The sequence below is a fragment of the Rutilus rutilus genome (genome assembly GCF_951802725.1).
Source record: "Rutilus rutilus genome assembly, chromosome: 11".
NCBI lineage: Eukaryota > Metazoa > Chordata > Actinopteri > Cypriniformes > Leuciscidae > Rutilus > Rutilus rutilus.
The window spans coordinates 25570111-25595863 of NC_140216.1; the positions used below are offsets into that span (position 1 = coordinate 25570111).

Genomic DNA, 25753 nt, shown 5'->3' on the forward strand with positions numbered 1-25753 from the left:
TGACAAACTGCATCACAGTGTGGTATGGCAACTGCACTGTCTCAGACCAAAATGCCCTCCAAAGGGTGGTGAAAAATGGCCAAAACATCATTGGTGCTCAACTATCCTCGATCAAAGACAAATACCACGAACGATGCCTACGAAGGGTGAGAAGCATTATTAAAGATGCCTCTCATCCCAGCCATGGACTGTTTACTCTTCTTCCATCTGGTAGACATTATGGGAGCTTTCGCTGTCGCACCAGCAGATTCATGAACAGTTTATTTCCCTCTGTGGTCAACCTACTGAACTCTTTATTAAATTGATGAACACTACATCCAACTTGGACCTCCTTATAAAAAAAGGAAAAAGGAAACAGTTAATGTACATTAACATGCCTCCATACTGCACACTTACAAATGTTTCCTAATATGCCTCTTACTTTTCCACTTTCCTTTTTAACATTCTACCTCATGCAATTTTGCGCTGATGTCGCCACTATCCATTTACACCTTTAACCCTAACCCTTTATTCTTAAAATTACTTTAGATCAGAGCACTTTTGACCATTGGATCAGAAAGCTGTTAATCACTGCCTGATCAAAATCATTGGTTCAGAGTGCTGATATTGTTTAGCAATGTAAAGCCTTTTTACCATGCCAGTACTTGAATAAGTTGTTGTTTTTTAATAGGAGGAAGATACATGACTCGACCACAGACCACTTATCTGTTCATGGTATGTAAACACTCAATTTTATATTATAATATATTTCCCTGGTCACACGGAGTCAATATTTATTCTGATTATTTTTTTGTGACTGATCACACTATTATATGTAGCTAGTATGAGTAAAAAAACGCTTTCTCTGTGTCCAGATTTGCCAGCAAAAATAATGCAAATACAGAAACCTTTAAATCAGCATTTAAATGTCAACCTTTACGAAAAGTAGTCTTAACGTCTAAGTATATATCCAAATGTGAGTATTGTGTCTGAAAAAAAATTCTCAGCAGCAACTGTTTATATATATATATATATATATATATATATATATATATGGCTATATAGCCATCTAGTGGTTACACCATGGTATTGCAGATAATAAATTGATGCATAATTTAGAGGTACATTTATAGTACCCTAAAATACAAAATATTACATACAAATTATTATTGAACTAAAATATAGCACAACTAGCTTATATAAGTTCGTTCTCATATAACTCTGTCCATATTTATTTGTATGGTCATCAATATACTTTTTTATTTTTTTATTTTCTTTGATGAAGGGATGGCGTCAGAACCCAGGAAGACTAATTTGCCCCTGGTTACCTCAAGATTTCCTATTGGGTCTTTCAATGTATAAGTAAAATAAAGCCTGTGGTAAACATAACTTTGACGATACTTTGACATTTTGTTCAACAATGTAAACTGCTCACACTCAAAATGTACGTTTTCAAAAATGAAAGTAACTGCTTCAAACTTAGCTTTCGGGTGTCTGTAATTTACATTGTAGAACAAAACGTCAAAGTGTCATCAAGTTATGTTTAGCACAGGCTTTATTTTACTCATAAAACCCCATAGGAAAATGTTGTAGGAACCAGGGGCAGGGATTTTGATGTCATCACTGCACCGCCCCTCAACATCAAGTCCCCCCAGTAGGGGGCCAAGATGGCGGCGGTGTAGGTGGTAGTGTTTCTTTGCTCTTCAGGGAAATAAAGGTGAAGTGGTGATATAACCTATTAATCGGACTGGTGATAACGTGAAAAAAATACGTGAAAAAGTTATATGATTCTGATTTGACATCTTTATGCATGGGAAAAAGAGGCAAGTTAAACAAGATTGGCTTGACACCATGTCTTCCGACGCATCTGGCTCAACTGATCAATTTGAGAATTCAGCATCAGCCTCGAGTAGTGCTGGATTTAAACTTAAGAAAGATACCGAATCACAGTGGTTTGACACATGTCCAAATTTCGACAATGAGGTTGTTGTCACATCCCTCTCGGATACTCCTCAGAGGCCAGCTGCTAAAAAAAACTAAACGCGCAGAATCTAACGTTAGTGGAAACGGGAATGAGAATGTCTTGGCGGCTATTCGTGAGCTTGATTCTAAATTAGACAAAACGTTCCAGAAGATTTCGGCGATTGAAACTACCACCGAGGCAACTTCCAAACAAGTCAAAAGTCTAACAGCGACGGTACAACAGCTTATTTTGGATGTTGGCGTGCATAAAGAGGCTCTCGATCATCTGGAATCTGAGGTCCACGCTCTGAGAAAGGAAAACAAATTACTGAAAGCAAGTGTACAGGAGTGTAGACGTTACAGTTGCCGATGGTTTCTAAAGTTGCACGGCGTTGCGGAAAAAGACAATGAGGATGTCCGAGGTGTGATCCTCAACATCTTAGGGAAGATTGCTCCTGGAGTCGGAGACGGGCTACAGGACAGTGTCGATATCGTTCATCGTCTGGGTCCGAAGCGGACGGATGGAAAGACCAGATCGATCATAATTCTCTTCTCACAGCGCCGCATTCGTGACATCATTTGGAGTGCTGCTAAAGGTTGCAAGTTTCTAACTGACAATAAACTGCGCCGCTGTCTCCTGAAGATAGAGCAGCGCGGGACAAGCTGTGGCCTCTTGTGAAGAAGGCAAGGGAGGAGGGCAAGAAGGCAACCTTTCGCAACTCATTTGCTTTGATTGATGGGAAACAAATCTTCTATTCTGATGTCGTGTAAGCCAAGCTGCTGCTTGCACTTGTTACTTTTCTCATGCAAAAATCGAAAAGATGAAACTTGACGACTAACAATATAAACTGTGCAAAAACTTTTAAGTTGTGCACAAATAGGAAGGTAACTATTTTTGTTCTTCTTTAATTATTGTTACCTTTACTATTAATCTCCTTATTTGTTTATCACCTCAATAACAATGTGCTTTGGTTATTATCCACCTCTCCCTTTACATTCTGGTAGCTAAGTCTAAAGAAAGTAATATTTTTGTTGTTTTTTCTCATTTTGTTTAGGAGTTCTTGTTAAGGAGTATTCGTTTAACTCCTTGTCGGTTGTAACTTTAAATGGTCCCGAGGTTTGCGGGACAATCTGAAAAGAAAAGCTAATTTTTTTTTTGTAAAAGAAGTGCAGCTGATCTTATCTTTCTTCAAGAAATTCATTCAGGGGAAACAGATGTTACATTTTGGAGAACGCAATGGGGAAGCTCAATTTTCTTTAGCCATGGCAGCAGCCACTCGGCAGGGACTGCTATAATGCTACATAGATTTAAAGGGACTGTATTAGAAACTGTATGCTCTGATGAAGGCAGATGGGTTTGTGCTGTAATTAAACAAGGTAACGCCACCTTTATAGCTTGTTGTGTATATGGACACAACTCTCCTGCATCCAATAGAGTAATGTTCTCTCATCTAGTGGACAAGCTTAAAAAGTTACACAAAAAATATAATAATGTTTATTTTATTTTGGGGGGAGATTTTAATGAATGTATGGACGATCACCTGGATAGATACCCCCCTAGACTTGATAGCAGGAGGAATAATTATCTAATTTTTTCCCTGTGCTCCGATCTCTCTCTTACTGATGCATGGCGGTTCTTTAATCCTTCTACAAAAGATTTTACCTGGTCCAATAGAAGTTTATCTCTTAGATCTAGGATTGACTTTTTTCTAATTTCATCTTCTATCCTTAAATATGTAAAAGATGTTTCTCATGTCACTGCCCCCTTATCAGATCATAAATTAGTTGCAATAAAATTGAGTGACATCAATGATAACCCGAGAATGAGGGGCTATTGGAAACTTAATAATACCTTGTTACAAGACAAACAATTTAATAATAGTGTCATCAATCTTACCAAAGAATTATTTACCAGATCAACTAGAGATTATAAAAAAAAATTGGGAGTTCTTTAAATATAAAGCTAGATATATTGCAGTTAAAAGAAGTAAGGAACTTAAAGATATTAAACATAAAACTGATTCAGAGTTGGTTAATAGACTTAATGTATTACTAGCTAAAGATAAGATTACAGAAGAAGAAGAAAATAATTTAAAAAAAAAAAAATCTGGAATTCGACAGAGCTTATTTAGAGTTGGCCAAAGGTGCATATATTAGGTCTTGGGCAAAATGGCTTGAGGAGGGGGAAAAGAATTCTAGCTATTTTTTTGCCCTGGAAAAAAGAAACGGTCAGAAGAAAGCTCTTTCAGCACTTAACATCGATGGAGTTACCTCTAAAGACCCAAAAGAAATATCAGAATTTGTAAGCAAATTTTACAGCAATCTTTATACATCTAAATTTAACTATGACAGCTGTGAAAAATTTATTGATACAATTAAACACCGTATTACAATTATTGATCGTGAGTTTAGTCGAATTTGTGACGCTTATTTGTCAATAGATGAAATTAATCAAGCTCTGCACTCAATGAAAATAGGTAAATCCCCTGGTATTGACGGGCTTTCAGTAGAATTCTATCTTCACTTTTGGGAGTTTATTAAATTGCCTTTATGTATAAGGAATGCATCAGTCAGGGAGAAATGACCTCTACAATGAAACAGGGAGTTATATCCCTTATACCCAAGTCAAGCAAGGACCCTTTATTAATTGACAATTGGCGGCCTATTACTCTGTTAACATTAGATTATAAAATGTTAGCCTCTGTTTATGCTAAAAGATTATGTACTGGTCTAAATAACATTATTTCAGAATCTCAGTCGGGATTCATGAAAGGCCGTCACATATCTAATAATATAAAGTTAGTATTAGATGTGCTAGATTACGCTAATTTAATTCATTCAGATGGTCTCATACTTTTTCTTGATTTTCAAAAAGCTTTTGATTCCTTAGAACACAAATTTATTTTTCGCACTCTAGAGTTATTTGGATTCGGTAAATCATTTATTGATACTGTAACCATGTTTTATAGAGATATTACCAGCTCAGTGATCGTTAACTTTGATACATCCAAAAGGTTTGACATCCATCGTGGAGTCAGACAGGGCTGTCCAATCTCCCCGTTTTTATTTCTTTTAGCCACTGAACTACTTTGTCTAAGGATTAACCAAAATGAAAGTTTGATAGGAATCTCTATATTTGATCGAGAGTTTAAAATTGCACAGTTAGCTGACGACACCACACTATTCTTGGAGGATAAAAAACAGTTACCTAATGCTCTGGAATTGGTGGAACAATTGTCTAAAACTTAACATTTCGAAATGTGAAATTATCTCAATTCATGATATAGATGAGACATCATTGGAGGGGATCCCAGTTAAAAACTGTGTAAAATATCTAGGTATCCATATCACTAAAAATCCAGTTACCAGACATCTTTTAAACTTTTCTGATAAAATGACAAAAACTAAAAACGTCTTTAACATCTGGCTTCAGAGAGATCTTTCATTATACGGTAGAATCCTTTTATCTAAGGTGGAAGGGCTCTCTCGCTTTGTATACCCTGCTCTTTCTTTGTTTATCAATGATAAAGCTATAAGGGAAATTAACAAAATATTTTTGGATTTTATTTGGAAAAATAGGCCTCACAAATTGAAAAAAGAAGTACTCTCTAATTCCAGAGGTGAAGGTGGCCTTGACTTTTTAGATTTTGCTGATACTATAAACACCTTTAAAGTAAACTGGCTGAAAAGATGCCTTGTGAACCCAGTGTCGTTATGGTTTTTCATTCCTAATAATATCTTCAACAAACTGGGTGGCCTGTCTTTCCTATTAAAGTGTAACTTTTTACCTAGCAGGTTACCCATTTCCTTATCTAACTTTCATCAGCAATGCCTTCTTTCGTGGAAATTGTGTTTTGTCCATTGCTTTCCCCCCACAAAGTTCTCCTTTGGAATAACGCGGATATAACCGTTAGAAATAAATCTCTTTTTCCCTAGATGGTTTAACAATAATTTTAATTGCATTCTATCTGTCTTTGATGATTCTGGTCATATTCTAACTTACAAGCAATTTTTTAATCACCATAACTTTCCAGTTCCACCAAAGGAATATAATACCTTGATAAAAGCTATCCCAGCAGGCTTAATTCAGCTAATTAAAAATCACCTTAACTTCAGTAAAGGTAATAGTGTTTATCCGGCTTTACGCTTGGGCGAGATAGATTTTTTAGATCGAAAATGCAACAACAGACATATTCGCTCAATTTTTCAAATGAAGAGAAAGGTTACTCCAAGGGGTAAATTCTATTGGGGATCCCTTGTAACAAACATAATTTGGAGAAAGGCCTGGCTTTTGCCTAGTAAATTTTGTGTATCCAACAAAGTTAAGGAAATTCATTATAAAATCTATCCTGTTAACACTTCCATTTCTAAATATTCTGATATTGATGAGACTTGCTCTTTTTGTGGTTTTGTTGAGGAAACTCTCCCTCATTTATTTTGTGAGTGTAATGTAATAGATTTTGGGCTAATTTAAGTGCTTTTGTTTTTGGCCCTACAAATGTGACCCACACCTTCATTCTTAAAGAGATTATCTTTTATTATGAAAACCCAAAGCGGATGTCCCTTGAACATGTTGTTAATTTTCATGTTGTCCTTATCTTATATGCAAAATTCTTCATCCACAAGCAAAAATAGCTTAAGTCTCCTTTGAGCTTCCCTCTTTTTCTGGCTGACCTTAATTCTTTTATTTCTTCCCTTAGACTTATAAATAACAAAAAAAGTGCAAAATTTTTGATGCATTATGATGATTTACTCAAAGATATGACTTAACCTTGTTGTTATGCTTTTCTTTTTTTTTTCTTTTTTTGTATGTATAATTACATAATGTGCTGTATGCAAATCCAGGATATTTATGTATTTGTATTATTATTTTTTATTTTATTTTCTCTTCGTATCATTGTTTGTTCATTGTAAGAGATACAACCTTGCTTCACTTCCCTGAGCTTGTAATTGTGTAAGTTCTGCAATATATATATATATATATATTTTTTTTTTTTTTGTGGTCTGATGTTGTAAAGTGTTTAAATCTGAAAAAAAAAAAAAAAATTAATAAACTGAAAATAATAAAAGATCTTTAATATCTGAGGTGGGAAAATATTATTTGTTGGAGGTTTGATATGTGCCTAATGATGTGTGGTATTTAGAAAATTAATTATAGTTTAAAAAATGAAAAACCAAGATGAAATATTGCCGAATCATTACAAATAGCTATAATTATTGTGTACACTAACTCACCTCAGTTTTAGGAATTTTATAAATTATTGCATAAAGTTCACTTACCTCGAGTCAAACTTCCGTCCATCCTCGAATGTGCCGTTATACTGATACCGAATATAGTCTCCGACCTGAACCTCTCTCGAACAGTGTGTTGGTATCAAGTATCGATCAATAATCACATCTTCTAACTGACCATATAAAACATGTATGAGAGTGAGGAAAAAAGTGAGGAAAAAAGTGAGAACTGGTGTTATCGCCATTTAAGGTGAGAAGATGAGAAGCTGCAGCGTTGCTCTTTGTTTTAATCGATTATACAGCGGTATTCTGCAAGAGAAACTGACGCAAAGATAAACCCACCGTTTTAAGATAAAACAAAGCAAACGGTGAAAAATTATAATTAGTTATACGAATTGCGTAATGTAGTTGTCATACTAAAACTTGTGAAATTCTATAGGCTACAAACACGCGGGGAAAAAGTTGATGTTCTCACGTAGGCTGTGTGTTAGGCTACAGTAGCTACTGCGTGTCAGACTCCATAGAACTGCAGCAACATCCGCGCGGTCCTAAACTCCATCCGATCACGCACTCTCAAATTCTGTTTTCAACAATACAACAGGCGCCAGACACATATGTTGTGTCTGAATACACAACATTATTGTTGTGTGTGAATACACATACACACACACACACACACACACACACACACACACACACACACACAAAAAAAAATGCATTTTCTTTTTTCCATCCCCTACATATGAACATTACGAAAAAATATATAACTTGCCAATAAATCCTGAAGGAAAGCTAATGGTATTTCATTATTGTTGAAAAGTTCAACTAAAGCAATAAGCCCCACAAAGCCTGTTTTACAGTGAATTTAGAACAAGGGGCTTATTGCTTTTATAAAACGGTAACTCTATAAAAAATATTCATTTTAATATTTATTTTATTCATAAAATAAACACCAGCAACAAAATAAAATATAACGTTCAACACATTTATTCCTCCACCAAGCAATGTAGTTCCAAAACAAAACTCATCTAGCACGTGTATTTACCTGTGTCAGCTGTGTTGTCGATGTTGTTCTCCCCTCATTAGACTTTCTCTGGTAATACTATGTAGTGTAGCCTGACGTCGTCATACTCAGATTCTAGTCAGAATGTGAGTCTGATACTGTTCCATTGAGTTTTGATTATGGGGCGTGTTTCAACCGAACCAGGAAGGAAAATGCCTCTGCACTCAATTGGATAGTCAACGACTCTGCCTACAACCAATCAGAGCAACGGAGTAAGTGACGTATGTTTTTCATTCATGTTTCCGATCTACAAATGCCTTGATCGCGGTTCTCTGTTCCTCTTTTAAAATGAATCCGCTGTCGATATCATCTATAACAGTCGCGATGGCGGAATCTACACATAATGTTTTATAAACAAAGTTCGAGAGTACGTAGCACGTTCAAATAATCAATCCAATCAACTTGTCATCAAACAATGACCGTCTATGTTCTACACTATCAGCATGAGAGGAAGCATATATTTCACTCAGTCAACTCACCTAACATTCCTTGACAGTTTTCAGCATCCCTCCAGCCTCCACTCACTCTCGGCTTGTTCTTCCACAGCCTGGAATATGGGGGGAGTACTTTGGGTTCGGGCCGAATACCGAGCCCGGAACCTAGCTCCTCGGACAGCACGCCAAATATGCATTTATTCTATCTGACTTATTTGTAAGTGTGAACTCGTGAAATAACAATTCTCCAGCGGCAGTCATCTTTGTTGTAAACGAATTCAACCCAAGCGCTCGTTGGTGACGTGGATGATTACGTTACGTTGCTCATCTGTCCATCATCGTATAAAGCCCGCCCTGACAATTTGATTGGTCCGAACAATTTTTGTTCGGGCATAATAGCTCCTCAACGGAGCGAGTCCAGACCGAACTTCCCGACCTAAAAATGTTGTGGGCGGGGCTAAGTTCGGCTGGCATCCAGGCTAAATGTAGTGGTCACAGGTGTATGTTTGTTGAGTAATTTACAACGGCTACGAACGCGGCTCAACCAATCAGAATGAAGGACCAGAACTATCCGTTTTATAAATCATATTTTGGAATTCTGAGATCACATTAATTGTTTAAAAAAATAAACTGAAAAAAAAAGGGCCAAGGCCACTCAGATTGATGGCTGGTCCACCCAATCAAATGAGACACAAAAATGTGTGTGTGTGTGTGTGTGTGTGTGTGTGTGTGTGTGTAAATACATGAATTTAATGGATGACACTCCTGAAACTTTGCAGCATTTGGTCACTGGTCAAGCATGAAAAACTAAATTTTATTCAAATTCTGAATTGATTATAAATCACCTTGAAAGTGCACAAAGAGTGGTCCCTTTATAATCACTAAAAAGCTGTCACTGACCAGAGTTCATCGCGACGTCTCACAAAGTTCTGTTATAATCAATGAGCTGTCACAATGAATCACTTATTTACATAATGTCTACACTTTGTTATAAGGGGATTCTTATAAGGGGAACACTGGACCAAAATTGACTGGTGTCTAACTTAAACACCGCTGACTGGCGTTCAAGAAATCACCAGACATGTCTGCGGTTGCCTACATTGCTCAATGCTGCAAAAACACTTTGTAAACCGAAATCGTTGATGCACAGATACTCACTGGATTGTTTGCCAAATCACCAATATGCTATTATTACAGAGAACACTGACCCTAGACCAGCAGTTAAATTCAAATTCAAAAGCTTTATTACCTATTCCCATAGGCGTAGAAAAAAGGCTCAACAAACAATAAAAAATAAATAAATAAATAAATAAATAAAAAACAATGCAAGCAACAATTATAAAATAAACAAAAGTAGCCTATTGCATTAAACCCTTACAACTCCTATAAAATAAATAAATAAAAAAAACTACAAAAAAATATATAAAATTAATCTCAAAACCCTACTAATGGCAGTTGGAATAAAGACTTGAATAAAGAGGGTAGCCTATTTGTTTCTTTCCAATAATAAGTTATCAGGAGCTTTTCCCTCTTATAGCAATCATCACTTGTGTCCAGTGCAGACAGTATCACTGATTTTAATGGGTTCAATTTGCTTTTGTTGTCTCACACCACTCATGTCTGATATTAGAGTTGATTCTGTTACATCATAAAATGTTCTGACAAGATAAAACACATAGGCTATCTCTAAAACACTTGTCTCAAAATACTAATCTTCTTATTAGTTATAAAATCAAGAGATTTTAAAAGTTAATTTCATTAAAGAGTTAGGAGAATTTAAGAATCAAAATGTATGCTATGGCCTACTCCATAACATGACAATATTCATGTGCAGTTTGGAACAGTATTTCTTTGAGATTTAGGTCATTTTAATAGATTGAAGATACATTTTAATAGTCTGACCCAACCTTTTAAATTATAAGTTAACGATCCATCCAACCACTAACAGGCTTCGTATAAGGATTTATAAGTGCATGTGGAAAAAATGGCGGAAGGGACACGCACTAGATTAGGCTACTTAAAATCGACGGGCTTTCAGACCCAGAAAAACAGTCATTCAGTTCAAACCAGAATTTGAGAGGTATGCAGAGTTTTCCATCAAACTCTTTCAACCCCAGAGGGCCACAGAACATACGTGCAGCCTGACATGAATCTCCGCTCGCCCTCGTTACACAGGGATCGACAATTACACTGAGGAACAGAAGCATGGCCCAAACAAAACTACTATGTTTATTCGTGTTTTTCAGTACTGTGTATCTTTTCTCTACTGTGAAGTCTCAGTATGAAAAATACAGCTTCAAAAGCTTTCCACCGAACGATATCATGCCACTGGAATCTGCGTACGGACACGCGTTAGAGATGTACGCTTTTCAGGACTGGAAACAGAGTGTTAAATATCTGGAGCTAAGCCTTCGGCTTCATCGGCTGCTGAAAGACAGCGAATCGTATTGTTGTCAGAACTGCAGCGCTGTGTGGCAGGAATATGAGAACAGCACGGACACCACCCTCTTGATCATGGGACACATAATAAGGCGAGCCGCATGTCTGAAAATGTGCAAAACAAACTTCCCTGTGTTTTCCAAATCATATCCTAAACGAGAAACGTTGGGTGCTTTTGAACAGAGGATACCCTACCGGTACCTTCAGTATGTCTATTACCAGGTAAGATTTTTTTTTGTTCAATAAATTGCGATAAACTGGAAGGTTCCTACTTTGAGTTTAGACAGCTTTGTTGATGTTGGTTTGTGGTTTAACAGTATAAGACGTTAATTAACCGAAAATGTGTATGTAAACGATCAACAATACTGAATTCCCTATTGTTAATCACTTTGAATAACCGAAGCCTATTGAATTAATACGCAACTCCCTCTCCCTCTCGATTCTGAATTTATTCCAGTAAGTGCTTGCCGACACATGCCACGTCCACGCAAGATATATGCTTCCTATCGTGATACTTAATTAAATGTATTATGCCTCTACTGTTTTACTGCAAAACATATTTAATTTAATCTTTTATACAGTGCATTTAAATATTTAGAATAATATTCAAATAATTCAGAATTGAATGGCAGGGAATAAAACAGGCAAATTAGGCTAGCCTACTTAAAAGCAAGACATGTTTAAATAAATGTACAGAGGACAGGATTTATATATGAATATAGCAAATTAGCCTATATAGTGGAATGATTAAGTATTAATGTCACCTTTATTTACAGTCAAACCAAAATATATTCAGACACCTTCAACATTTCTCACATTATCACAGTATGCGCTATAAGTTTAGAAAATTGCAGTGGTGGAATGTAACGAAGTACAAATACTTCGTTACTTTACTTAAGTACATTTTTCACGTATCTGTACTTTACTTAAGTAGAATCAGTAGTGCATACTTTTGACTTTTACTTAGTAACTTTTTGCAGCAATTATTATACTTTCTACTCCACTACATTTCTACAACGTTTCGTTACATTTTCGTTACATTTTCTGATCAGTTTTCCCCCGGCCAAAACAGGGATTGAAAAAAATCTCCATGTTTTCGGTGCTGACGCGTTCATGGTGGCGCTGCCAATAAAGCACCTAAGCTGTCACAAGGAACCAGCAAAAGTAATGAATATGTAAAATATAGCAAGGAGACATTTTAATTGTTTATTAATAAACAAGTGTTTTCTGTGTCGGCTGCAAAGATGAAGTTGATCTTCGCAGTAGTGAACGCGCCAGAGAGAAATGCGCATTTCATAACGGAGCAGTCTGTTTTCTTTCGTTTTGAATTGTTCTGTTTAAAAGTACACATTTAAAGCTGTCTAAAGATATATTTATCAGGTCTGTGAGGGAAGTAGGGTACCTTATACGCTGAGTTTCGGTTCATTTATGAGACACGCTTCAGTTCACACGCCGGCGCCTCCGTGTCGTGATTATCTATTTTCTACTATATTTACTTCTCATTTATTAAATCCTGGCAATTGGTTGATGAAACATTGATTAAAATTAAGATACAATTAAAACAAAACGAAATTCACTTTTTAAAAAAGGCTTTGTGCTTTCTGTTTAAGGTCTCTGTGAAAGTTTTAAAGCAGTCTTTTAGTGCCGCTTTCAGAGCGCTCACATCCGTAACATTGTTTTTTCCTCATAAATGGGAACACGTAAAATAAATTAAAATGAATATTTTATGTTCTGTGGAGAGCCAACCCTTCTTCATCCGGTGGGTATTACTTTTGGTTTGCGCAGTCTAATTCACAGAATTACTAAAAAATATTTTGCTACCTAAAAGTTAAAGATTTTTTGTGTCCCGTAACGCATGTGTAGACTAGCCTATTTCCCTCATATTAAATATAAAACGTGTAGACTGATATTTTTCAATAGCCTATGTATTAAATGCATTTTCTGAGAATTTATATTTCAAGTTTTTACTGCAAATGTCCCGTTTATAACGCTGGAATTGCCCAATATTAAATAATTTATCCTCAACTAGTTTTGTGGTGTAGGTCTACGTATTGTATAATGTTAACTTCAAATAAAGGGGTGTGTCGCGATTCTGCCTTCTCACACCGCGACACAGGTTCGTGGATCTGAGTGTAGCGATTTCGGATTCATATTGTTACAGCCCTAATTATTAGAATATGACATTAAGAGAATAAATAGTTATGCAAGTACTTTTACTTTTAATACTTAAAGTACATTTAAAATCAGGTACTTTTTACTTTTTACTTAAGTAGGGATTTCATTGTAGTACTTCTACTTTTACTAAAGTAAATATGTCTCTGGTTATTTGTACTTTTACTTAAGTACTGAGATTCAGTACTTCCTCCACCACTGGAAAATTGTAATAAAATATGACAAGAACTTGATATCACTGGTTTTGGCCACCCTTCTGTTAGACTGTCTCACATATGAATTAGGTTGAATTGCTGTCAGCTGTTAGATTTAGTTCAACCAATTACCAAGAAATGCTTAATTTTGTTCAGTCTGTGAACAACCTTTGTTCAAAGGTTGTATTAGCAATTAAAAAAAATACCAATTGGCTGGGAGTGTTGACTGAGTAGCTATCCCTGCATTAATAAAGTGCTTGTTGAAAGTATCTACTATATTTTGTTTACCCCTTACTTCACCTTGGCTTGCTATTATAACTTCTGGGATAGTGGGAGATGGCACATCACCCGAAGAAGATTTAATTGCTTTCCAAAATGTTTTGGGGTCATTAAGGTTTTCATTTATTAAATTCAGATAATGTTCACTTTTTGTACTTTTTATTAGTCTTGTGCGTTTGTTTCTTAATACCAATTTAACCAACATTTATCATTATTTTTTTTCTTTTTGCTTTGATCCATGCTTCATTCCGTTCTCTAATAGCTGTTGCAATAGAGTCATTAAACCAAAGATTATCTCTGCCCCTCACTCTGTCATGTGGGCTAAACTGACAGAAAGTGACATAATCGTCTTGTCAGAGACATGACTCAAACCTTCAATCACAAACAATATGACTCACATCGAAGGGTATCTCTTTAGGACGGATCGTGCGGGTAAAGGAGGGGGAGTAGCCATATATGCTAAGGCGTCGTTGGAATGTTGTTCCATTAAAACAATAACAAAGCCCAAATTCTTAGAATTATGTGCCATCAAATTAAATCTTCCCAATGGCGCTTTTCTGAATGTTACAGAATTATTTTTAAAAGACCTCCATAGTTGACAGACATGCCCCTATTAGAAGATTCTAATAGGGGCATGTTTGTCAACTATGGAGGTCTTTTTAAAATAATTCCAGGCCAGCTCAACATCATCCATATCACAAACTTACCCCTCATTTACACTGCACACGTGTGCGGTGCATTACGTCTGCAACAAGGTTTTATTCCGTCCTCCACGCGGTGCCAACTCACACCAGGAACATTACAGAAGCGGAGCGACTGGATGCGCGAGACCACGTGATTTGCCTGTCCGACGTGGTTTTTCTTGTTTTTTGGGGTTTCTACCATACAGTCTATGGTTTCTACCAAGGATATTGGTGTGTAATACGTTTGGGAGTTTGCACAGGGTGTTTATTTTGAATTTGACAATGTTGTTTTTTTTTACTTTTATTTTGTATTTCTGGTGCGACTTGGACGCGCGTCCGTCAAAAATAGACTAGGCGCCTATATTTAGCGAAGCGGCGCGGAGAGCCGCTTCTGGGAAGCTTCTGAAACGCGCCGCGTCGCGGCCGGTGTAAACACAAGCATTGACTAGAATGGGCGCGATCAGCTCCGGTAGCCGTGTCGCAGCCGTAATGCGCCGCAGACGTGTGCGGTGTAAATGAGGGGTGATGCTAGGTTCACACCGGACGCCGAAGCGACGCGGAACGGAAAATCACGCGCGGTCCGGCGCCTGCCTGTTCACACCAGACGCGTATTCTCCGCGGCGGTCGACAAGCGCTTCTGCTCAGTTGTTGTTTATTCAGAGCTGTTTTTTTACATCATGGGTAAGTAAATAACCTCATAAAATGAATACACCATGTTCCTGTAACCAAGAAGTTTGTACACTTCTTTTATTAATCCGTTGTCGAGACACACGCAGCCAGAGAGAGAATATGGTAGACAGTAGTAGTGTAGATATACCGTTGAAATATACATCCTCTCTTCAAATTTATTAATTTGTTTTCATCTTTCTAGTCTGTTTAGATACACAAATATGATTGCATTTGTCACTCGCGGTATTTTAATTTGAAAATTGCTTATATTTTGACAATTGACCGGATGTGTTTCTTGGTGTGACTTCCTGCCGGAATGGACGCGGATCACTCGCGGCTCGCGCAAAAAATAGACCAGACGCCGAAACTGGCGCTTCACGGCGCGGGCCGGCTGCGACGCGCTGCGGCGCACCGCGTCTGGTGTGAACGACACCATAGGTTAACATGGGCGCCGAAAGGAAGCGGCCTCCGTTCCGTGCCGCTTCCGCGTCGCTTCGGCGTCCTGTGTGAACCAGGGGTCACGGCGCGGGCCGGCCGCGGCGCGCCGTAGGTTAACATGGGCGCCGAAAGGAAGCGGCCTCCGTTCCGCGCCGCTTCCGCGTCGCTTCGGCGTCCGGTGTGAACCTAGCGTAACCCCGGTTTCACACCGCAAGCGTCAGCGGCGTGTGAGCAGCGCGTATTTTTTTCGGCGTCCATGTTAATCAATAGCCGCGTTTCCACTGTCGGGCCAGGGCCGGGCCGTGCTAGTGCGTGCCAGGGCCAGTCGCGTTTCCACTGTCACTTCCGGTGCTTGATCGGGGCTTACTCGGGGCCAACGGCCAGGATTTCTGGCCCGTCGAATACCTTGGGCCAAAGCGGGCCAGCTCGGGCTAGAGGAGTGGTTACCAACAGAGGAGGAGTTTACCGTTGGGAGACGGCAGCGCCGGATGATTCTGTCAGCATTTAAGACTTAAAAATAAAATAATTTAAATCGCGTTCATGTTTGAATGCCTTCTGTTTGTGATGCAAAAGACTATGCGCGCTAGCCGTTACCATAGTAAACATAGTAAACGCTTGAAGATACACATAGTAAAAAAAAAAACATAGCGAATGCTTGAAGAAATCAGACCAATCTTAAAGGCTATCACAGTCATGTTTTTATTTGATCTGTCATAGCCTGCGTCTCGTCTCTTTAAACCGGACTATCAAAAAATAAAGTAACTTTTTTTTTTCGGGAGCTTCCTCTGTTTCTCTGACTGAAAATATCTGTATGGGAGTCGAGAGAGTGCTAAAGCTCCTCAGGTCGTATGGCATATATTTGTAGAAATTATAATTTTTTCTAAATGTGATGGATTATGTCCTGTAACTAAGTTACCAGATAAAGAAACAGACGCGACTGAAAAAGTAAGTGTGCATGTCCTCTTTCTTTTGTGAAATAGACCTAACGGTAATTTATTTCTGAGTGACTAATGTGCAATTTTTACATAAATTAATTCATTATGATCAATGTATCACTTTTTATTGTAAACCTGTGGTAAAACATCGATGCTTGGGTTTTAAATATTCAAGTAGCTGCTAAACAAACAAACAAAAAAAAGCTAGCAAACGGCCGCTTTTATCGTGTTTGTTTTCAACGCTGTTTCCAGTGATATCTGATTAGTTTTCTGATAAAACTTCCATTTGTTGGTGAAATGATGGGTTAGTGTGACGTTGTCCCAGAGAGGCATGTTACGGGCGTGTTTTAGTGAAGCGCTGTGGAGCTTCTGGCCCGACAGTGGAAACGCATGCCCGGTGCTATTGGCCCGAGGCTATTAGCCCGGCACGGCCCGTTTAAAGCCCTGGCCCGGCCCTGGCCCGACAGTGGAAACGCGGCTAATGAGTGCATTCACACCGGGAGCAGGAGCAGCGCGTGAGCGTCAAGCAGGAGCGTCACGTGAACAGCAGTGCAGCGGGGGTTTCGGCGTCCGGTCTATTTTTTGCTGTGCTGCTCATGCTCAATTAAAGTGAAAGAACACTTTTGATGCTTTTGATGGACAAAATAATTGTTTGTGATTTAACACAAAACGTGCTCAAAATGCACAGAATAAGCATGTCAAGAGTTTTAACAACAATGCCAATGTCTAGTGTTTTAACAATTATGCCAGAAAAGAAAATTAATTATAACAAATATGTATTAACCCATTTAAACTTTTTAATTATTCGTTTTGGGTGAAAGTAAGGTGTATTATTATAAAAACAAAAATGTTGAAAGAACTGACCCATTGTTTGAAATGGTTATATTGTCTGCCAAACACGGTTTGCAGCCGCTGCACTACGCTTCCAGTGTGAATACTCGCGGGAGTCTGCTGCTGCAGTGATGATGTAGTTGCGCGGATGCGCCGCGGTGTGAAAGAGGGGTTACACTGCACAACGAAGCTCGTACATCATGTTTGCATTGGTGAAATCATTAGTGACGCCGGTTTCACACTGCACGCGTTAGCAGAGCGTAAGCAGCGCAGGAGCAGTGGTGAGCAGGAGCAGGACACGCGGCTGAACCGCGGCGTGTGTACAGACTACTCTATAATGGTTAAGTTGGCATTGCTTTATTTCGTTTTCAAATACATTTAAGAGAAGAGACTTGTCAAGAAGCTTATTTTATTAATAATTTCAAATATAACTTTTGGTTCATCTTTGTTTTTATTGTTCTGGCAACAAGTTTGTTTTTGGACATTTGTTTTCTTCATAAATTGCTGTTGGTCATTTGATTGACTGTTTAAAACACAATAGATATCATCAATGCGCTTTTTGGATAAAACTGCGGTGTATTTTGGCCATGATCAATGCATTGTCACTTTAATTCAGCGTAAGCGGCGCGTTAAAAATAGACTGGGTGCCGAAACTATCGCGGCACTGCTGTTCCTGCTCTGCTCCTGCTACGCGCTGCCGCGCCGCTTCTGCGTGCGGTGTGAATGCACTCATTGAATAACCCCTCATTTACCCCTCATTTACACCGCACACGTCTGCGGCGCATTACGGCTGCGACACAGCTACCGGAGCTGATCGCGCCCATTCTAGTCAATGCTTGTGTTTACACCGGCCGCGACGCGGCACGTTTCAGAAGCTTCCCAGAAGCGGCTCTCCGCGCCGCTTCGCTAAATATAGGCGCCTAGTCTATTTTTGACGGACGCGCGTCCAAGTCGCACCGGAAATACAAAATAAAAGTAAAAAAAACTTTGTCAAATTCAAAATAAACACCCTGTGCAACAACCCAAACGTATTACACACAAATATCCTTGGTAGAAACCATAGACTGTATGGTAGAAACCCAAAAATCAAGAAAAAACACGTTGGACAGGCAAATCACGTGGTCTCGCGCATCCAGTCGCTCCGCTTCTGAAATGCTCCTGGTGTGAGTTGGCACTGCGTGGAGGACGGAATAAAACCTTGTCGCAGACGTAATGCACCGCACATGTGTGCAGTGTAAATGACCCCCAATTTCCACCAGATGCGGAACGGCTGCGGAACGGCTCCGCTGCGTGACAGCTCCGTGTTCCGTCGTCCGTCAATACCCACCAGGTCCGTATTTGTTGCGGAACGGCTGCGTCCATGACTGACAGCTGAAGTCACGAGGACCCACGAGATCTCGCTAATTCACGTATGATCGCGCGATATATAGTTTCTATAAACAGAACGTTATGATGAATGGCATATTATGACGTTTTCAAGGTGTAGTGTAGGGAAATATGATCCGCCATGATCACGGTGTATTTTATTTAGAAAATTAACCGGATCTTTTATTTTGTTTTGGTTTGTTCTGTTTTTTTGCTCGACTTCCTGTCCTGCGCATTCTGCCCTGTAGTGCTGCGTAGCTCTCCGGCATCCGGCAAAAATAGAAGCTCTGCGTATCTGCTCCGGAGGGCTGCGGATCGCCGGAGTCGGAACGCAGCTGTACCGCATTCAGTGGAAATACACTCATTGACTTTAATGGAAACCTATTGACTCCGCTGCCGTGCCGGAGCCGTAACGCAGCCGGTGGAAATTGGGGGTGAGGGGTAAGGCCGGTGACACACTGGCTGCGTGGCGTGAGCGTGGCGTTTCTGTTGCGTGTCAGCTGCGTCGCGTTTTCTGTGTCTTTACACACCAGAACCGTGCCTGACGCGGCGCTGGCGCGCTGCTGCTGCTGTAGGTGACATAGAGGGAGGCCGCCGACAGACCAGGCTCTTGTCTTCACGACAACAATTTCAACTTTTTTCACACACCTTCCAAAATCCGAAAAATGGGTAAGTGGGCTGTCTGTTTATTTCAATAACATTTACAAATTTGTGTAGCTTTAAAGAGCTTATTAGCCTTCCTGATGTTGGACCGTCACTCAGAATACACACTACGTGTTGTTATTGTAGTGTGTCATATTTTTTTCATGTAATCACATTAAGAGCATAAGAAACAAATGGAAAAAAAAAAAAAGTATATTTTATTCATATGTTATGCTATGACCTCTGTATTGGACACCAGGACTCGATTGTTTAAAACATAAAATGACATGAAATTATATGTATAGGTAAAAATAATGGGATATTATTTTATTTTTTTGTCACCAATAAATTTTGGGGTTTCAGGTTTTCACTAACCAAAATTTGTATTAAGATGATTCTCAGATATGTCATTAAAGATCTAACGTAATGAATTGATACACCATTTTACTTTATGCAATATGTGGTTAAAATGGATATAAATTAATATTCCCATTCAATGCAATGGATGTTTTCACTGGATCTTATTTGCATATTAATGTGTTCTTGGAGTTAGATTTAATGAAAAAAGTAGTGTAATTGGAGTAATAATTTGCAACATTTTAATAATAATATCTCATACTTAATAGGATTATTAATGTATAATTTATTTCAATATTCACTTGCTGTTTCTCCAAAAATGCCTGATAAACAAGATTTAAGTCCTGATGTCCTCTACAGTGGACATGTATGAAATCAATGCCCTGTTCTGTAAAAGATGAAACCCCATAACGTTTTCCTGAGATGTTGGTTTAATGAAATTCAATTTGAAAAGTAGTTCAAATGAATTATGATTACAATATATTATCATATTTCCATAAATAAGAAAATATGATACATTTCAAAAGTGCTAAATTTGATCACTAAATAAATGTCAGACTTAAACCTCAAAACATTTGGTGTCTCTGAAAAGCCCTGAATGTGCTATTTACAGGACACCAGATTGTGACATGGTGTCAGAGAAATTAAATAAAATATAATTTCCACTACAGTGGACAAAAGTCTATTCCTGGGTCCCTATTACTATTGAAAATACTTTTTCAGTTCGAGTTGTTGACAGAAGAAAAGCCATTGCGGCTCTTCTTCTGTTAAGAATTCGCCGGAGGAGATTCAGACGATGGTGGGTTCACCCCATGAATCAAAGAAGAAAAACTTTCGGAGCTTATTATCACCTCGTTGCAGAGTTGCAACTTGATTCCGAAAAACATCTGAATTACTTTCGGATGTCAGCGGAACAAATGGATGAGATTCTGTCTATTGTCGGACCCGACCTGACGAGGCAGACAACAAATTTCCGTGATCCTATCGAGCCCAAGCAGAGGCTTGCCATTACACTCAGGTAGGCTTTTTATTGTCTGTATAACAAAAGAACAAAAGACAGTTCAACAAGAAGACTTTTTTTTTTAATAAACAATTGAACATTATATACGTTTAAATAACAAAACACTATTCTTTACACTAAAACAGATACATTATTCCACATAATGTTAATTTTCAAAACTGAACTATTTACATTTAATGACATTATTTAAAAATTGTGGTAGCTGTGGGGTGAAGGGTCAGACAGATTCTCCAAAAATGTCCTGGGAGGGTCATCTTGGGGAGGAACAGGATGATATTGGGACCGGGCTTGGAGTGTGGGGCTGTAAGGGTGAAATGCAGTGGAGGTGGAAGAGTGGCTTCCTCTTATAGGGCCTGGGATGTTCATCTGTGCCAGCTGTCTGTCCTCCAGTTCAGTGAGGTATGTCAAGAAGTGAGTTTGGGCCTGGGCCTGTGCCTCACGTGATAGCCTATTTAGCCTAGGCACCAAACTCAAAGCAAAATAGTACATCTCCTCTTGCGCAGTAGGGACATGAGGGGGGACATTTGAAGTTGGAATGGAGATGATGTCCAGTAGCTGTTGCTCAGCTTCACTTACTACTTGTCTTCTCCTGTCACATGCAGGTCTTGTTTGAGATGAAGTGCTTTGTCTAGTCTCTGACAGAATAGCTTGAATGCGGGGGTGGGCTGGAGTGGGACTAGCTCGGGAGTGGGGTGTTGATGTGATTGGCCCAGATGGTGGGGTTGGGGTGTTACACCTCTGTGATGTTGGAGTTGCTGTGCGCTCCACATCCTCCTCTATTGCGCTCAAATCAATGGGGTCCTGTGTGTCTTCCAGTGGTTGTATTGGATCCAGTGAACATATTGAGCTAAAATAGAGTAACAGTGGTCCTTGTGATAATTAAGTAACACTTAACTTTATACAATTAATAAACAACCTTTGTGTATAATGTAAACAATTTAATGTTTTGTGCTAAGAAGTTATTAAGTATCTCTATAACCAAAACAAGGAAATTAAAGTACATACTAACCTTCTTGGATTCAAATGAGGCAGTAGAAATGACATTTCAACCTCGTATTTCCATTCCTTGACTGTCCCACCTGCAGAGCCACTGGGAGGATGCTTTTGTTTTTTATGTTTTACAAAAGCATCTCTCAGGACCTTCCACCTTCTTTTGCAATCATCACCTATGAGTAGAAAATATAATCTCATCAACACTAGTAACACTTTGTTGTAATATTATTATTACTATATTATCATTACTCATTGACAATGACATATTTTTCTTTCTGACACAGATACCTTGCAGCAGGAGAAAGCTTTGCTAGCCTGGCCTATCAATACCGTTTGGGGGCAATTACTGTGTGCTCATCTGTGCACATGACGTGCAGTGCCATTGAAAAAAGGATGATGTCAACCCACATTCCTCCACCAACTGAGGACCATTGGAAAGCCATTGCTTTCACATTTTGGGACAAGTGGAAATTTCCAAACTGCTTGGGTGCAATAGATGGGAAGCACATCACCATCAAAGCACCTCCCAATTCTGGAAGTCTGTTTTTCAATTATAAGAAGACATTCTCCATTGTTCTTCTGGCACTTGTGGACGCAGACTACAGGTTCACCTACATCCAGGTGGGAGACTTTGGCCGGGCCAGTGATGGGGGGGGGTGTACGGCTCTTCGCGGCTTGGCAGGGGCATGGAGGCCAAAACACTGAATGTGCCCGAAGACAGCCCTTTACCAGGTTCAGGTGTGCAGGGTCCCATGCCCTACGTCATTGTTGGAGATGCGGCATTTCCGTTGAAAACCTACCTCATGAGGCCTTTCCCAGGTCATCGTCTCCCAAGGTGGCGAGAAAATTTCAATTACCGACTGTCTTCAGCCAGAATGGTTGTTGAGTGTGCCTTCGGCATCCTCACTGCGAGATGGAGAGTGCTGCTTTCGAGGCTGCAGATGGCACCACACTTTGTGGACACTGTCGTTATGGCTTCGTGCATCCTGCACAACTTCCTCACCAACCCAGTGCAAAACCGGAGATGGCAGGATGAGGCAGAACATACAGGAGACATGTTGCCTATTATAAGGAACATGGGAGGGAACAGGGGCAGCAAGGATGCCTATGGAGTGCGTGAGAAATTCAGCGCTTTCTTCAATTCTCTGGAAGGGAGCATGTGATCATATCACAACATTCATTCATTGTAAATAATTTAACAACTTTATTTTGTATTCCTGTATATAGTTTGTCATGTTTGTTTGTAATTTAAAATGTTCTGCGTGGCACCTCGATTAATAACAAATATCCTTCAACTAATATCCTTTTTATGTTCATAATTATAATAATTATCTTAAATAAAGACTGACATGTTGATCTCTACAAAATGACTTATTTTATTTATATTATCACAGTCAATAGGCCTGCATTAAAAAAAGCTCTGTTTTGTAGTCTGTTTGGTGACTTGTGTTTTGAAAGGTTTTTCTGTGGTATGTGGCAGATGAACACATCACTTCAAACGTTCGTTTGAAATGCTAATTATATTGTTAGGACAATGTAATAGTTGGTTGACAAATAATAATGGAGGGAGGGATGATAACCGACCTGAAAAGATTAGTAGGCTACAGATATTATTTTTTTTACACCCTGCCATAGATATAAACACTGCACCCTCAAACTTCGATTGGACCACATGTAGGCTATCGGTAAGTTGCCTATGTAGACAGTATATAGTAAACCTACCATTATAACCAATAGCTGTAGCAACTGAGTCCCATGCCTTCTCCTTTTTTCGTGGATCTTTATAGCAAGGATCCTGTGGATCGTACAGTTCTCTGTGTTTCTCCACCTCTTCAATTAACCTGCCGTCGTCCATCGTTGCAAAACTCGAAGTGTAGCCTACTTGAAAGTGTCAAGTCACGTGATTTGGATCACCCTTGTTCACATATGGGGAGAGAGTTGTGGAAGGCTATACTTCATGTTAAGCATAAATACTGATAAAGGACACCGTCAATACAAAATAGACTATGTTTAACAGGTGCAATATTTGAAAATCGACAATTATTTATTTATTTTTTAAATTACATTTATATCTGAATTTATGTCAACCTATAGACTTTCAAACATCAAAATGTCATTAATATGTATTTGTGTACAAAATGACAAACATATTTTCCTATTCTATTTTGCCTGGAAACGCTTACAACACGCTTGCGTGTCACGTGAAAAATAGGCGTCGGTTCTATTTCTAGCATGCACGCGGTTTCCGCGCGGCTCGAGCAGGCAGTGTGCAAGCTCTAACCTGTCACCCTTCATTTACACTGCACACGTCTGCGGCGCATTTCGGCTGCGACACGGCTACCGGAGCTGATCGCACCCATTCTAGTCAATGCTTGTGTTTACACCGGCCGCGATGCGGCGCGTTTCAGAAGCTTCCCAGAAGCGGCTCTCCGCGCCGCTTCGCTAAATATAGGCGCCTAGTCTATTTTTGACGGACGCGCGTCCAAGTCGCACCAGAAATACAAAATAAAAGTAAAAAAAACATTGTCAAATTCAAAATAAACACCCTGTGCAAACTCCCAAACGTATTACACACCAATATCCTTGGTAGAAACCATAGGCTGTATGGTAGAAACCCAAAAATCAAGAAAAACCACGTCGGACAGGCAAATCACGTGGTCTCGCGCATCCAGTCGCTCCGCTTCTGAAATGCTCCTGGTGTGAGTTGGCACCGCGTGGAGGACGGAATAAAACCTTGTCGCAGACGTAATGCACCGCACACGTGTGCAGTGTAAATGAGGGGTTAATATGGGAGCCGAAATAAAAACGGACACGCCACGCAGCTGAGACGCTTACGCCACGCATCCAGTGTGTCACCGGCCTAACATGGACGCCGAAAAAAATACGCGCTGCTCACGCGCCGCTGACGCTTGCGGTGTGAAACCGGCGTAACAGCGTCATTGATTTCATAACGAGTTTTGACAAGTGTCCAGATAAACTCGCGCTGTGTGATTGACAGCTTGGGCGACTGGAAAGGGATTGTTCTTTGATCGCTATCTGTATATTAATCACAGTTTAAGATTATTTTCATCCTACTAAGAGAAACGACGTGAAGTTGATCGTTTAGTCACTGGCTTTATTTACTGATGCATAAACAGTATTGAACGACTTTGAGAGAAAGATTATCTGTCTGAACTTGAACAATTACACATCAGACATTCACATAATAACCCACTGGTTCTTCAGAGGCTCGGATGAAGGAACTAAAAAAATACCTTTGTGTTCATTTGTACATCCAAACACTGAGCAACTGCCATGCTTTGCTCGTTTGCAAGCCATGATGTCTCTCGAAGAAAAATGATTCGGACGATGATTCGGCTGCGCAGTTCCGCCTGGCCTTGAACATGGGCTGGCATATGCACATTTTTGGAGGTGTACATATTAATGATCCCGACTGTTGCGTCACAGTCGGTGTTATGTGGAGATTTGCCTATTTTTCAGGGGTGTTTTTCAAAAACGAGATTTAAATAAGGAGAAAACAATGGTGTTTGAGACTCACTGTATGTCATGTCCATGTACTGAACTCTTGTTATTTAACTATGCCAAGATAAATTCAATTTCAAATTCTAGGGCACCTTTAAATCACTCTGATATATTTAATGAAGGAAAGCTTGTTCATTAAAACATTTGTAATTTCGTTTAAAAATAAACCGTGGCTTGGTTTTAGTCAATTTGCAATTTCTAACACAGACAACCATACAGTGATCACTGACATCATTACAGAAAACTCCAGCAGCTGAGTACTTATGTGGAGCATTAGTCAGAATGACGTCAATTAATGTAGACTTGTCCATTCGTTTTGGATTTATACGTGTAGGTGACTGTACTAGTTGCGTCAAATGTAACACATCACATAGGTCTCTTAACGCTGATGAAGTCGATAGCCAGTCCCAGTTCAGGCCTCCTAGGACAATATACTCGTTGGACAGTTTATGCGAAAAGTCAGACAGTAGGGCAGTTGCTCCAGCTGCAGCCGAATGTGGGCGGTAGCATCCTACCACAGTCAGAAAAGCGCAATTGGGAAGA

The 25753-nt window shown here is 39.3% G+C and overlaps 2 protein-coding genes across 4 annotated transcripts in view; one reads left to right on the forward strand and one right to left on the reverse strand.

Annotated features, from left to right (window-relative positions):
• The window catches only part of fkbp10a (FKBP prolyl isomerase 10a), a 355663-nt gene extending 347948 nt beyond the window's left edge, over positions 1-7715 (reverse strand). For all 3 annotated transcript variants that reach the window (XM_084423726.1, XM_084423725.1, XM_084423727.1), the window contains exon 1: positions 7222-7715. In XM_084423726.1, coding sequence (XP_084279852.1) covers positions 7222-7418 — 197 coding nt within the window. In that variant the 5' untranslated portion in view covers positions 7419-7715. The remainder of the gene's footprint in view (positions 1-7221) is intronic.
• A 2929-nt stretch (positions 7716-10644) lies between these two features.
• Positions 10645-25753, forward strand: part of p3h4 (prolyl 3-hydroxylase family member 4 (inactive)) — a 112913-nt gene continuing 97804 nt past the window's right edge. Inside the window, exon 1 of the mRNA XM_084423736.1 lies at positions 10645-11331. Coding sequence (XP_084279862.1) covers positions 10876-11331 — 456 coding nt within the window. The 5' untranslated portion in view covers positions 10645-10875. The remainder of the gene's footprint in view (positions 11332-25753) is intronic.